We start from the raw sequence: 14,262 nt of genomic DNA on the forward strand, positions 1-14,262 counted from the left end.
CTATATAGAGAGAACTAAGCCATTCCAAAAGTCCGTCCAGTTATTCACAGCGGTGGCAGACAGGATGAAGGCCCCCCCCGTCTCTTCCCAGCGCATCTTGTCGTGGATCACACCTTGCATTCGCGAGTGTTACGGCCTGGCAAAGGTGCCAGCTCTGCCAATCACCGCTCACTCAGCTGCATTCCTGGCGCAGGTCCCCACCCAGAAGATCTGCAGACCAGCGACGTGGTCCTCGATACACACGTTTACGACGCACTGTGCGATCACACAGCAAGCCAGAGACGATGCGGCCTTTGGACGAGCTGTGCTCCAATCAGTGGATGACTCCGACCCCACCTCCTGAACTTTGGCTTGTGAGTCACCTGGTTGGAATGGACATGAACAAGCACTCGAAGAAGAAAAAATGGTTACTCACCTTCTCGTAACTGTTGTTCTTCGAGATTTGTTGTTCATGTCAATTCCAATACCCACCCTCCTACCCTTCTATCGGAGTAGCCGGCAAGAAGGAACTGAGGGGATGAGGGGTCGGCAGGGCACTATTTTGGCCCAGGCCGACCCTACAGACGTTGCTAAGGGAACAGTCTTCCGGCTGGCACGCACACACCTGGTTGGAATGGACATGAACAACACATCTCAAAGAACAACAGTTACAAGAAGTGAGTAACTGTTTTTTATGTAATCACCTAGCTGGTAAACATATTTATTGAAATTGTCTTCGCTAAATTCCTATAAATGGAACTGATGACCTCAGGTGACCTTGACTCTTCCAAATTCTAGCTAGCTAGCCTCACAGAAGACGTTGCTATATTTGTTATATACTGATAACATACGCAAAATAACACGTGATGGCTGTTTAAAATGACTGCTGACAGTTTTTAGGATTTTTTTCTCTTCTCAGCCACCCTCACTGAAAGAGTGAACTAAAATTCCAACATTTAGGTCAAACGTGAAAGCTGATTGTGTCAGGCAGCAATCTATTACAACCATCTATCTGTATTATATTAGGCTGCAATCTTGAAAAGAATTTAGCAAAGGGACAATGTACTTTACTAACAGGTTAACTTAATCAGAGTGGGAGAAGAACTCCAACTGCTACGAGGAGAGATTCTTTAAATAACGATTAGGGAGAAAGTGATGCTATATCAGTTTTGTAGAAACTGCATTGGAAACCACATTTATATCTGTGAGCTGTTTTTAGGTACTGTGATGTAAATAAACATACACATCTCTACTCTTCTGCATGTAGAAAAGATAGAAATAGCATTCAAAGTCATATACTTTTTGTGTGTCTTTTTAAGTGGAGGGGTGGGTGAATAAATAACCATTGTCATGCAAATTAATTTAATTTGGCAATGTCAGATTTCATGGATTTTGAATGCAGAATATTAACTTTATTTAAATCATCTTTCTTTTTATTTTCAGGGTGATCCTGGATCAGCAGGACCCCCTGGGCTCCCAGGAACAGTTATTGTGACATTAAGCGGACCAGATAATATGAAGGTAGTAAAATAATCATTTATAAACTAACTTGGGCCATATTTGCTGTGGGTCATATATACAGTTGCTTTGCTCTGGGTCACAAGACAGAAGTTTCTCAGTATTTATACTTTTGGTATTTTATGTTTATTCTATTTTCTCCTTCAGAGCCCAGCCCCCTCCTCAGCAAACCTTTATATGTCAGATAGAATGATGCAGGGCAGCTTAGACGTATGATCTGTTTCCATCCACATCCTTATATTCCAAGCACCCCCACACATTAAAAATGAAATTCCACTCAACTTTCTGGCACATGCATGTGCCGAACCAATAGAACATTGAGAAGTTGTGCATTGAATGAGACTGTCTTGGCAATTGAAAAGACAGTCTTGTGACTGAGTCACTGGTCTGGGACTCGGGAGATGTAGGTTCAGTTCCCAGTTTTGCCACAGACTTCCTGCATGACCTTGGGCAAGTCACTTGAATTCAGTTCAGAGTTAGGTACCTAACTTGCTTAGGCACTTTTGAAAATCCCACTAGGTGCCTAAATAGCTTTGAAAAAGTGGCCTTTAATGCCTCATTTCCATATCTGGAAAATGGGGATAACAATAATTTCTTTCTCCCACCCTTTGTCTTCTCTATTTAGAGAGCAAGCTCTTATTATATGTTCATACAGCTGTCATAGATGAGGCAATGATACCAATATGCACATGCGCAGAGTGCCAGTGGGATGTTAGTGATCATTTGTAAAAAACCTGTTGTGGAAACAAAAACCAGTGGGTATGTGCAAAGTAGAACACTTTCAACTTGGCCAAACCAAATGGATTTTCAGTAGACTGTGAAAGGCTGTGTTGACCTATAGCCCATGTCCCTGACAAATTTCAGGTTTTTATCCCAAATCACTGAGACCCAGATCCTCCAAGGTATTTATTTAGGCACTAATATCCCATTGAAATCAATGGGAGTTAGGCTCAGATCTTCAAAGGTATCTAGGTGCCTAGTCACTAGAGCTGTTCCAAAAAGGCTCACAAAAATATTTTTATACAGGTAAAAGTATATTTTCCCTCTTTTCACTTGAAAACGATTAAACTGTTTTTGTTCAAACTTTCCAAAAATTTTTTACTCAGGTTAAGAACAAATCTGGAAAATTTCAGTCCAAGAGGCAAACATCTGAGAAAATGATTGGTCCCTTGATTTGCAAATGGCAAATCACCTCAGTCAAGGATAGTGATAAAAAAATTGCCAACTTTTCTACCTGCTTAATCAGGCTACTAACATTATCTCTGCCTTATCCAGATCAGCTTTTAATTTATTTAATTATTTAAACTTGTCTGTAATTTGGGTTTCCCTATGTATAAAACACCTAGATTTTTTGGGGGGGCGGGGGGCACTGAAAAATCTGAAAGACTAAATAAATATTTTATTTTGTTGTGACAGGGCTTGAAAGGAGATAAAGGAGAGAAAGGATCAAGGGGTCTCCCAGGACCAGTTGGGTCATTGGTAAGTGATCAAAGTAAATCTCTCAAAATCCAGGACCTTCATACAGCATCACATTCACATGGAAAACCGTTGCTATTTGGAGTCCATATTTATACTACTTGGTCTAGCCATCAATTAAGATCTATTAACAGCGGCTGTAATCAGACTTCATTGTACAAGGTAATAAAATAATACAAAATGGATTAAGATGCAAAAATGTGAATCTGAAAATATGTGTGGATTTGTCACAGGGTTTTCCTGGAGATTTTCAAAGTGAAAAAGGTGACCCAGGAGAGCCTGGCCCGCAGGTACATGTGAAAAATTAAACCCTTTAAAGTGCCATTCTTCTCTGAAAACATTTCTGTGTTATTGTGGAGTTCCAGCTTTGTCTTTCAGTGACTTCCAGAGCAAATTTATTAGGCTTCCAGGTGAAAAGAGATTTTTGTCCAGTGAACTCAACCTGGAATCTGAAAGTCAAGTGAGTGTTCTTTCTGGCACATGCTTCCTGAGCTGTACTTAAAGCTCAGTTGAGGGCGCACTTCTGCATATCATAGGGCAAAGGTTCTGTGATTGGAACTTGGTCAACAGTTCTGTTATGATGCATGAGCCAGAAAGGAATCCTGCTCGCTCTCCAATAGATGTAGTGGCTGTTCAGTGCTAGCAGGAGTAAAGATATTTTAAGTAGACATATTTTTGTCAATTAAGGCAGAAGACATGAGTCTGAATACACTCCACTCCAACAGGTCTGTGGAGAAAGGAGCCAACTTTCGATAGTTTTCTTACCATATCAGTACTTCATACAGTTTCAGAGAACTGATTCCAGTATTTGAAATATTGCAAGTAAATAATAAGACTGATAGCAATGAAGATATAAGAGGTTAATTTTATCTCTGCACATTTTGAAAAGCGTTTAATAGACAAGTGCGAATGCTAGTTTTTATAATCTTTGTAGGATGCATATAGATTTGGAAAGAAACAGGAAATGTATTCAAAGAATCAGTTTTCAGTCTTTGAGCCTGCTAATTTTGTACCACTTACTTATGGTGTGATCCAGCAGCCCTTCCTCACATCAAAGTCTCCTGGGCTTCAATAGCTTTATTCATATGAGTAATAACTGGAAGACTGGGCCTGTAATGTGCTTATATTGAATTTATGATGATTATGGGGTTCTCTGAGATCCTCTGATGAAAGATGCTATTTACAGTAATTTGCAATATTATTTTTATAAAAAGGTAAATTATGAAAAATCTCTTTTCTGTTTGACTTCTTAGTGCAAAATAGTAAATATTTATGTAACCCAACATGTCAGAGCTTCTCATGATTCCTCCTCAGCCTCTGCTGCTTCTTCTCTTCACTGTCTCTTCTTCACAAGTGCATTTGTGATGGCCACCCTCTTGGCCAACACAGTGAGGCTTGAACTATCTCTTGTTAAGTCCTGTCATTCTTTCCCCTATTCTCTCTAGTACAAGTGCTCATGCCTTGGCCATCTTTTGCCATGTAATCTTTTCCCCTCTTCAGTATATCCAAAAGCTGCTGCTAAACTGAACTTCCTCCCCTACTGCTCTGACTGGCTCACTTTCCACCCACCTCGTATTCTTTCACTGACTCCTATCTTTCTTGCATCAAATTCGAGTTCCTCATGCTCACCTTCAAAGTGCTAAATAATCTCTCGTTTGCCTACATCTCTCCTCCTGTTTCCTCCTATTATCCTTCTGCACACACACTCTCCTTCCTAGGCCTCTCTTTTTAATTATTGTTAATATTTTTGATATTTATACTGCAGTAGAAACTAGAGACCAACCAAGCCAGGGCTTTGTTGTGCCAAACTCTGTACATACACACAGAAAATTACAGTCTGTGCCCCTAAATAATTTAGTTGTCGTCTTCTTCCACTCTTACTTTTACACTTTATTTCCTGCTTGCACTATGTTCAGAACAGTCTCCCAATTCTTTTTCACCAAATGGCTGCTCTCACTTTTCTCCTTTTGAAATCATTCCTTAAACCCATTTCCTGCACGAGTCTTTTCTACCTTATTTCCTCAGCTGTCTCTTTTATCAGAGCTGTTGTCTTGTGTACTGTCTTGTCTTTTGTTTGCCTCACTTCAAAGAGCATCCTGCAGGTCAGTGGGACTCTGCTGGTGAAAGAGGCTGCATTTACCACCCCTTTGTAGGACTATTAGCTCTTTAGTCAGAGGAATGTCTTACTCTGTGTTTTGTAAAGCTCTGTGTGCATTGGCAGAGCTATAAGTGATTAGCAACAATAATGTACATTTTAAAATAACTTCAATCTCTGTCCTAGAGCTGTAAGGATAGAAAGCACAGACATGAGTGGAGAATTTGGCCATTTGTTCTCCAGAATGCAGCATCACTTGTTACCTTTTTGTGATTGTGTACATGGGTTTTTTGTTTTTGTTTTTTGGTAGGGTAAACCTGGAAAAGATGGTACCCCCGGTCCACATGGCTTTCTGGTAATGAAGACACCTTTTAATTGTTCTGTTATATTAATAAGAGCTGTGTAAGTGTGACAGGACTGTATCTCTGTGTATATACAGCTCTTCTCTACTTCAATTTGCACTTGAAATATACATCTGAATACATTTTGAAACTGTATTCCTATACACCAAGCTTTGGGCCAGAGATCCAGGCACAGAGGGGATGCTTTGCATGCAGTCTTCCCTGCTTTCATGCAGACAGGGGGACCGGCTGCCTCTGTAGCATTTTTTCCCCTCCAGATCTTACACAGGCCTGGGCAGTCTCTAGGGAGGAGTGGCTGGGCTGGAGAGATTCACATTGTCCCCCATCTAGCTCTGTTAAAATGAGTCAGAAAAGAAAATATAACTGATAATGTGTTATTTTATCCGCTTCAAACTCTTGGGAGTCGTGGGGGCAACCGCAATCAGAGATGTTCAAATAGCAAAGCTTCAAATGGGCTACAGTTCACTGAGGGGAGGCCCTGAGGTGGCTATAGTCAGTATGGGATAGAGGGCCTCCATGCAGATGTACTTGTCCTCCTGAAGATGTCCCTTGATCTGCCAGATTTGAAGGTTGAGCTTATAGGCATGTAAACCCAATAGGATGATGTGGGGAGATCTCAGTACAGGAATTCTCACAGGGACTTCCTCCCCCGAGACACTCTCACTCTTCTTTCCATCAGTAGGAATGATCTAAGCTTTTAATGTTGGATTTTATGTATGAAATAGGTAGAGGACTAACCCCTAATAATAATTCTGTGCTCTCATCTACAGGGAGAGAAGGGTGAACGCGGCTACCCAGGATCACCTGGCGTAGCAGGCACTAAGGTAATTATGTAATATCCTTGTTATTTTGGGGTGAGGTTTTCTGGTTTGTTTATTGGATTTTGACTCATATATCACTAGACATACAGTGTTCCTCATAAGTGAAATAATTTAATAAACACCATAAACAGCAATCCACTCAGCTCTACTTAATATGAAGTTTAGCTAAGAGGTCTGTCTGATTAACATAGGCTGTGAAGGCTTCTGAGTATGTTGTTTTTAATGTATCTAACTGATGGCCTATTTCTGTTTTCTCATGCAGGGGAGGAAAGGAGACATTGGCCCACCAGGATTTCCTGGTCCCGTAAGTGCAAATTGTGCTTAGATTAACATGGTAATGTCATTTTTTTTTTAATGTTCACATAAAAGTAATGCCATTTTGACTGAAGGATGCCATAGTGAAATCCCCATGGTGCCATGAGTAAAGCACTGCTGTGTCAAAATATGGAGTCAGTGGGGCTCTCCCCCCGTGTGCAGAGCTCATTGCAAGAATGGGCCCTAAGAAGCATGCACCTCATTCATTTCAACTGGAGAGATAATTGTCATGAAACAGTCATGAAAGTTCACAATAGTTAAATTTCCGAAGTGAAACCATAATCAGGTCTAGAACAATTGCTGCTAGTTTTTAAATACCAAAAGACTTTGTAAACTAGAAGCACAATCAGCTCATTGATGCATGCATGCGGTTTCTGATTTTCCTGGAAGCCCGTGTACATGTCTGAGGGCAGCCTTTGACCCCAGTTGCTTACACTCAGTCCTTTTTTAAAACATTAACCTGTTTGTAGCATCTGGCTTAGCAAGAGCTTTGTACAAAATAAATAAATTAGTAAATGAAAAATATTTGTGAGCTTCAAGCTAAGTCTTTGACATTTCTTTAATTTCAGGGCTAACATTCATGTTATGTTGCTTGATTTATATGTGCCTCACTATACTGCGTGTGGTTAGGCAATGGTGATCACTATTATCTGGCCACTGTCAAATGAATGAAATACATACAGTGGTTTGAAAGGTGGCTGATGGTCAACTTGGTTTATTCACCAGGAAAATAATCCACAAAGGAGCAATAACTTCTTGTTCTCTCTAAGTTCAAGTTTTGCTCATGCACATATTTCATGCAAACTTGGTAGCACTGTATTATTATCATTTATGGAAACATCCATCCTTTATGTACATGTAATACACTGGCTTAATGTTTGTGAATGTCTCCAGCTTGCCCCAGGGACCATACTCACAGGTGAGAGATTTCTCCTTCAGTGCAAGTAATGCTGAAAGTCCCAGGACTGTCTGCATATATGTGGCCATAGCTCATTACACATATATATAGAACCTAACTTCAAATACGGTGGCTTGTGAACAATTATTCTGGAATTAGCAATGAGTAAATACAAAGTCTTGTGATGTCATAAGGTCAAAAAGAATGGCCTACATCCCAATATTTCTCCCAACAGAACAGCCAGTCTAGGAATAATCAGTATTGATTTAGCTGCTGTTTAGCGTAACACAGCCTCTCCAGACCCCGTGTCTTGCAAGTAAACTGAAGGATCCTGATAAATACAGGAACCTTCCTCGGCCTACATGACTTGGGGTTTGAGAGTTAATGGAAGAAATCAGGTGTATCTGAAAGCAAATTACTCATATCAAGCCACTCGTTATGTGAGACTGCCTTTCTCTTCATTGTTACTATTCTTTCTCTCTCTCTCTCTCTCTCTCGTTTCTTTTAAGACAAAGTATTATGATGAGGTGGCTGGTGAAAAAGGAGATGAAGGATATCCAGGACCCCCAGGACTTAAAGGTCAACCTGGCATACCTGGTGAGAGAGCTCTGAAAACTATAAACATAATAGAAAAAGAAATCTATGCCAAGGCTTGATCATGCACAGCACAGGGAGGAAGAGTTGTCACATGGAACCTGCACAGTGTCACTCTCGTGAGTGACACTGTGCAGCCATCAAATTCCTGCCATCAAGTAGTAGAAGTGAGACTGAAGAGGCTCATAGCTAAGTGCCTGACTTGTATTCTGAGCATCACAGTGAAGGCCATATTCAGACTATGGGAGAAGGGACACAAGGACCCTGACACTTACTTCTGTTCTTTTCACCCTTACTTGTGTGCCCCTGCTCACACTCTCACTGGAACACATCATCATCAACACATCTTTGCCACACACCAGGCAAGGAATTGAAAGATGAAAGCCATAATCAGTCCCTAGGAAAGAGCATTTATTTCACACTAATTTTCATTATCTTTTTCCCCTTTCATGCATGCCATTCGGAAATGGTAAAGACATCAACATGGGTTTTAACTGTTTTGGTTTTTTTAATTTGGTAATGCTATAAAATGAAAACATACTGCCAAAAATCAAAAACAAACCCTGATCAGTTTGTCATTCAGGACACATCACAGTGTAGTGAAGGGTTTGTGTGTTAAACTCTGACACAGTAGATGCAATCTGTTTGCCTCGTATCCATCCTCACCAACCCAGACTTTATTCTTTAGAGCCCCAATTCTGTAAACCTTTATATACACAAGTGGTCTCATAGAGTTCAATGGGGGCTACTCTCCTGTGTAAAGTTATTCATGTTACTGAAGTCAGTGGGAATTGAGGGCACCCAATACCTTGCAGGGGTGCTCAACACTCGGCCTATTGTAATGGTTTGATCCCATGACTGTTGTGCACATAAAGCTCTCATTGGATGTCAGTGGCAGTTCTTTGTGTAACAATTGCAGGACTGGATAAATGACAAATCCCTATTAGGCAAAATCAGATTAAAACTCACAGTTCAAAATATGTGTAACATTTTGGTTTTTAAGTCAAAAGTGCTGTTCAGCCTTATTATACAATCCAGCATGTAGTTAAAAACACAACACAGGTATTTGAAGTGAAAATCCAATATATACAGTGGTTTAATTCAGATTTTTAATTTATTGCTTTTGCAGGGCCAAGAGGTCCCCTAGGTGTGACAGGAAGACCAGGTATGTGTCATGAACCAACAGCACACTAAAAAGCCTAATGCAGTATTCGTTTTGCTTATTTTACTTACTTAGTATTATGAAGGCAGTGATCATTTCTCATGTTTGAAAATGGACATCTCTAGGGGTATGTCTACACTGGTGTGCATACCTGAGTACAGTAACTCCTTGCAATGATGATTGTGAAGCTTGGTTGAGGTGGTGAAGTCAGAGCGTGGAAGAGGGTGGGATATTTCTAAATATCTGCTAAATAATGAACTAGCATTCCGCTGAGCCCTCAAGGGTTAATACGTTGTTGTTAATGTAGCCTCACACTCTACAAGGTAGCACAAATGGAGGGAGGGGAGACAGCATGGCAGACAGAGACACACACACTGTGTGTGTGTGTGTGTGTGTGTGTGTGTGTGTGTGTGTGTGTGTGTGTGTGTGTGTGTGTGTGTGTGTGTGTGTGTGTGTGTGTGAGAGAGAGAGAGAGAGAGATGTGCATTGCCCCTTTAAGTATGCTGACCCCAGTCTAGGTACATTGCCTTTTTAAGTAGATCAGCAAGTTGAGACAGCAGCTGCTGCCAGGAAGCTCCCTCCATCCTGAGCCCTGTTGTGTCCCCCACTGCTCTATAGAGATGGGGTAAGCGGGGGGCAGGAGCAGGGGGGAGGGGGACATCCTGACATTAGCTCCCCTCAATCCCCCCCCATGAACAGCAAGCAGAAAGCTCCCAGGAGCAGCTCCAAGGCAGCAGGCAGGAGCAGCACATGGTAGTGTGGGGAGGGACAGCTGAACTGCTGGCAATTGGTAGCCTACTGGGCGGTTGCCGCACAGGGAACTTAGGGAAGCGGGGAGCTGATAGGGAGGCTACCGGTCAACCCTGATTCCAAGCCCCCACCAGCTAGCTGCAATAGGCTGCTCTTTCTGCAAGCAGTGGACAAAGCAGGTGTCTGCCAAACAACTTTATAAGGGAGCATTGCACAACTTTAAATGAGCATGTTCCCTAATTGATCAGCAACATAACAACGAAGCAACATTAACCGGGATGACTTTAAGTGAGGAGTTTTTGTACTAGATCAGGTGCATGTAATCCAGGCAAACCCACCCTGAGAGTGCACCTTTGTTGTGCTGGTCACACGTAGAAAACCACATCCATGCTGCTGCTCTAGTATAGTTTAGTGCTGCCATTTCAGGGCTCATATTCCAGTATTCTTTGCATCAGATGGAGCCACTCCAGAAACTGATCTGTGGTGTGTTCTTGGTACCATGTTCCTTTCCTTCCTAAACCCCTGTGCAGAAGATGTTTTTCCCCCACCTTCTTACATTTACCAGTGGCACTTCCAGGTCATGTCACCTCTCACTTCTGTCTGGTCAAAACAGGGTCAAAGTCATGGATCCATTGGAGGAGCTGCTCCTGCGCCTTCTGTGGGTGAAACGTTTAGGCAGTGGAATAGGTGCTCAGCGAGATGCTGGATTGCATTTCAGGAGCATTTTCTGAGATGTCAAAAACAGCAGGACTTGGGGGGATGAGAACAATTAATTCATGGCAGACTGGACAGACATGAACAATGCTGCTATTGCCATGAAATCCCCTCGGTTTACCAGCGCTTCTAGTGCAGGAGAAGTAGCACAGTGTGGTGTGATCACATCATCTTGCAGACTTGGGGAAACCAGCAGTGGCTCCAAAACTTCCGCATGAGGAAATAGACCTTCATGGGGCCATGTGAGGGACTAGCACCAATCCTCCAGTGCCTGACCACTTGAATAGGAAAGTTTTAGCACGGTGGTTCTCAAACTGTGGGTCAGGATCCCAAAGTGGGTTGTGACCCCATTTTAATTGGATCACCAGGACTGGCATTAAACTTGTTGGGGCCTGGGCTCGAAGCCCGAGCCCCACCACCTGGGGCCGAAAAGTCCTGGGTTGGGGGGCTCAGGTTACAGACCACTCACCTGGGGCTTAAGCCCTTGGGCTTCTGCTTTGGCCCCCCGCCCTGAGCGGTGGGGCTTGGGCTTTGGCGTTGGCCCCCCACACGCGGTGTTGGGGCTCGGGCAGGCTCAGGCTTCAGTCCCCCCCTCCTGGGGTCACGTAGTAATTTTTATTGTCAGAAGGGGGTCGCGATGCAATGAAGTTTGAGAACCCCAGCTTAGTGGTATGGACAGCTAGAGGTATATAGTAAACTGCTTTGGTGTTGGCAAGCCGTCTGTTGGTGTTGTGAGAATGGAGGTTTGTGAAGCAATTAATGGTGGTGGAGATAAGAAATGTTCCTGAAATAATAGCTGGCTTTCAGAGGATGGGGGACCCAAACTACTCTGGGGTACCCAAATTCCACTAGGTCCATCAATGACACTCAGATGCCCATAGTTTGCCCGACAAAAGGGGCTAGTGAGTATGTGAACCACAAAGAATACTATTCCATCATTCTTCAAGGCTTGGTTGACCACAGAGACAGGTTCTTAAGCACTATCACTGGAAGTACGGGAAAGGTTCACGATGCCGGGGGCTGAGGAGATTTGGCTGGTACTTGAAGGGGGAAGCAGATACTTTATTCCCAACAAACAATATTGTTATGAAAGGTGTATCTGTGCCAATAGTTATTATGAGGAACTCCACATACCCACTCGTGCTATGGCTCATGAATAAGGCTGCAAGTCTGTCATGGAGGTCGCAGAAGTCATGGCTTCCGTAACTTTCCGGGACCTACACGACTTCTGCAGCGGCAGTGCGGCTGATCCCAGGGCTGCCTCAGGCAGCTTGCCCTGGGGGACAGCCGCGGGACCCCAGCAGGAGCAGCACCCTGGAGCCTGCTAGAGCAGCAGCAGCACCTCAGAGCCCTCTAGAGCACCTAAGATTTAGTCCCGGGTATTTTTAGTAAAAGTCATGGACAGGTCACAGGCCGTGAATTTTTGTTTATTGGTCGTGACCTCTCCATGACTTTTACTAAAAATACCCGTGATTAAAAGCTAGCCTTACTCATGAAACTGTATAGTGATGTCAGGGCCCTGGGAAAAGGGAATTCAATTTTGAGCTCAGTGGCTGCAGGATGGTAGTGGAATCTGCCATTGGTAGACTCAAGGCTAGATGGCGCTGCCTTCAAACATGTCTGGATGCCAGTGTGCTCAATGCCATTTATATAATCGTGGTCTGCTGTACACTGCACAAGGCAAGGCAAAAGGCAAGTATTTCCACCTGGAGTAGGCTCAGGACATTGATTGTATGCAAGCCCAGTACAGGCAACCAGCTCCAGAGTGGTGCTGGGTCCAGACTGGCAAGGAAAATAAGAGTTGATAGATCCTGGCAGTGCTGGGAGAAAGAGGATGATGTCTGACTTGTGCTGCTACTGGGGGGCACTTTGATAGTCTTTCATAAATCTGCTTTAACCTTAAATGAAGGTACATGCCAAAATTGGTATAGGCCACAAGTGGCTTTTTATTATTTTAGTTTTATCTGATTTGCACTTGCTGGGATTGTCGCTGTTTTGTGCTTGTCACAGTTCACGCTGGTATGTAATCCATTTTAACAGTTTACCTGGAATGTGTTTACCGGTTGGGGTGGGGACAGTTGAAGTAATTGCATGATTGTTCAGATTGTCACCATGTAAGTGCTTGCCCCAATTGACACACTATTGATCCTCTCTAGACAGATTTCCTGAAATGTGTTTGTAATATGGGGTGGAGTTGGTACTGGGGACAGTTGCGGTCACTGATGATTGTTTGTTTGGATTTTACTTGTGACTTGCCCGAAGTGTAATAAAGAAATTACAAAATTTCTCATTTTTTTCCCTTTGATAATATAGTAAATATTTGTAAAATTTCAAGTGTTCAAGTCCCAGACCTTCCTGTACTGCTGTTTTAAGTGCTTCATTCTTTTTCGGCACAAAGCAGCAGAATGGTCAATGCCATACTCCACTAGCTTTCTAGAAACATGAGTGTTTATGGGGCTGTCCTTACTGCACCAGGTAAAACTGTGCTGCCAGCTGTACTCCTGCCAGATATTTATTAAAATTCTAGTGTCCTAGAAAGATATAGGTACAGGGAATTGTGGGCATGGGAGTGGAGAACTAGTGAGATTTGAGACCTTGTTACCATGCCTTCACCACATCAATCTGCAAAGTTGGATGGTTACAGCTGACCCGAGAACAAACCCACACCTTCAGACGAGCTAACTAGCTTGGGATCTACCCATCCTGAGATGCATGTTTCAGGTGTTTTGAGTGTGGACAAGTTTGAGGGCCGGGGGGGGAGGGTTGGACATATCCTTGCTCCTGGGCACATGTAAAGTCAGCAGTGTACACATACCCTAAATGGCCAAAACGCAACACAAATTTGAATGATAGAAACAAAAGTTCTAACGTGCTACACCTTCCCCTGTTACAGAACATACTTTTTAAAAACTCTTATTAGCTCTATAAGGTCATCTAGGATCCTTGAAATTAAATAACAGTTTTATCTTTTGTTAGGTGTATCGAGACCTGGCATAAATGGTCCACAAGGATATCCAGGACTGAAAGGAAATAAGGGAGAGAAAGGACAGCCTGGCATGAATGCTGTGGGATCTCCAGGACTTCATGGGTTTCCAGGCAGACCTGGTTCTGTAGGATCACCAGGTCCTGCAGGACAGCCAGGTACAGCATAGAACTTGTGTAACTGTGTACATCAGGGGTCGGCAACCTATGCACGTGTGCCAATGATGGCACATGAGCCGATTTTTAATGGCACACTGCTGCCTGCCGGGGTCCCGCTCAGCCAGCTGCTGAACCCCGGCAGCGGACTGAGCCGGATCCCGGCAGGCAGCAGCGTGCCATTAAAAATCCTGTTCGACTCAGCCCGCTCTTCTCCGCCCCCCACTTACTGCTCTCTCTGGTGGGGGCAGGGAGCAGAAGCAAGCGTGGTCCTGCCAGGTGCTGCTGTAGGGCAGGCTCCGCCGGCAGCCAAGCTTCCCCCTCCCCCGCCTCTTCCACCAGCGTGCTGCGTCGAGCCCTGCCTCCTCCCTCGTAAGGGCCATCGGTGGCAGGAGGGAGAGAAGAGCAGCCCCAGTGCCCTCGCTGCTCAGACCAGTAAG

At 43.5% G+C, this 14,262-nt stretch overlaps 1 protein-coding gene across 3 annotated transcripts in view; it reads left to right on the forward strand.

Annotated features, from left to right (window-relative positions):
* LOC117882409 (collagen alpha-3(IV) chain-like) overlaps positions 1–14,262 on the forward strand; it is a 134,151-nt gene that overhangs the window by 66,200 nt on the left and 53,689 nt on the right. For all 3 annotated transcript variants that reach the window (XR_004647004.1, XM_034780567.1, XM_034780568.1), the window contains exons 13-21: positions 1,423–1,500; positions 2,914–2,976; positions 3,207–3,263; positions 5,379–5,423; positions 6,201–6,254; positions 6,514–6,555; positions 7,974–8,061; positions 9,188–9,223; positions 13,661–13,825. Coding sequence is in view for 2 of the 3 variants with exons in the window: in XM_034780567.1 (XP_034636458.1) it covers positions 1,423–1,500; positions 2,914–2,976; positions 3,207–3,263; positions 5,379–5,423; positions 6,201–6,254; positions 6,514–6,555; positions 7,974–8,061; positions 9,188–9,223; positions 13,661–13,825 (628 nt within the window). In the remaining variant the exon portion in view is untranslated. The remainder of the gene's footprint in view (positions 1–1,422; positions 1,501–2,913; positions 2,977–3,206; positions 3,264–5,378; positions 5,424–6,200; positions 6,255–6,513; positions 6,556–7,973; positions 8,062–9,187; positions 9,224–13,660; positions 13,826–14,262) is intronic.

The sequence above is a fragment of the Trachemys scripta genome, chromosome 9, assembly GCF_013100865.1.
Source record: "Trachemys scripta elegans isolate TJP31775 chromosome 9, CAS_Tse_1.0, whole genome shotgun sequence".
In the NCBI taxonomy this organism is placed as follows: domain Eukaryota; kingdom Metazoa; phylum Chordata; order Testudines; family Emydidae; genus Trachemys; species Trachemys scripta.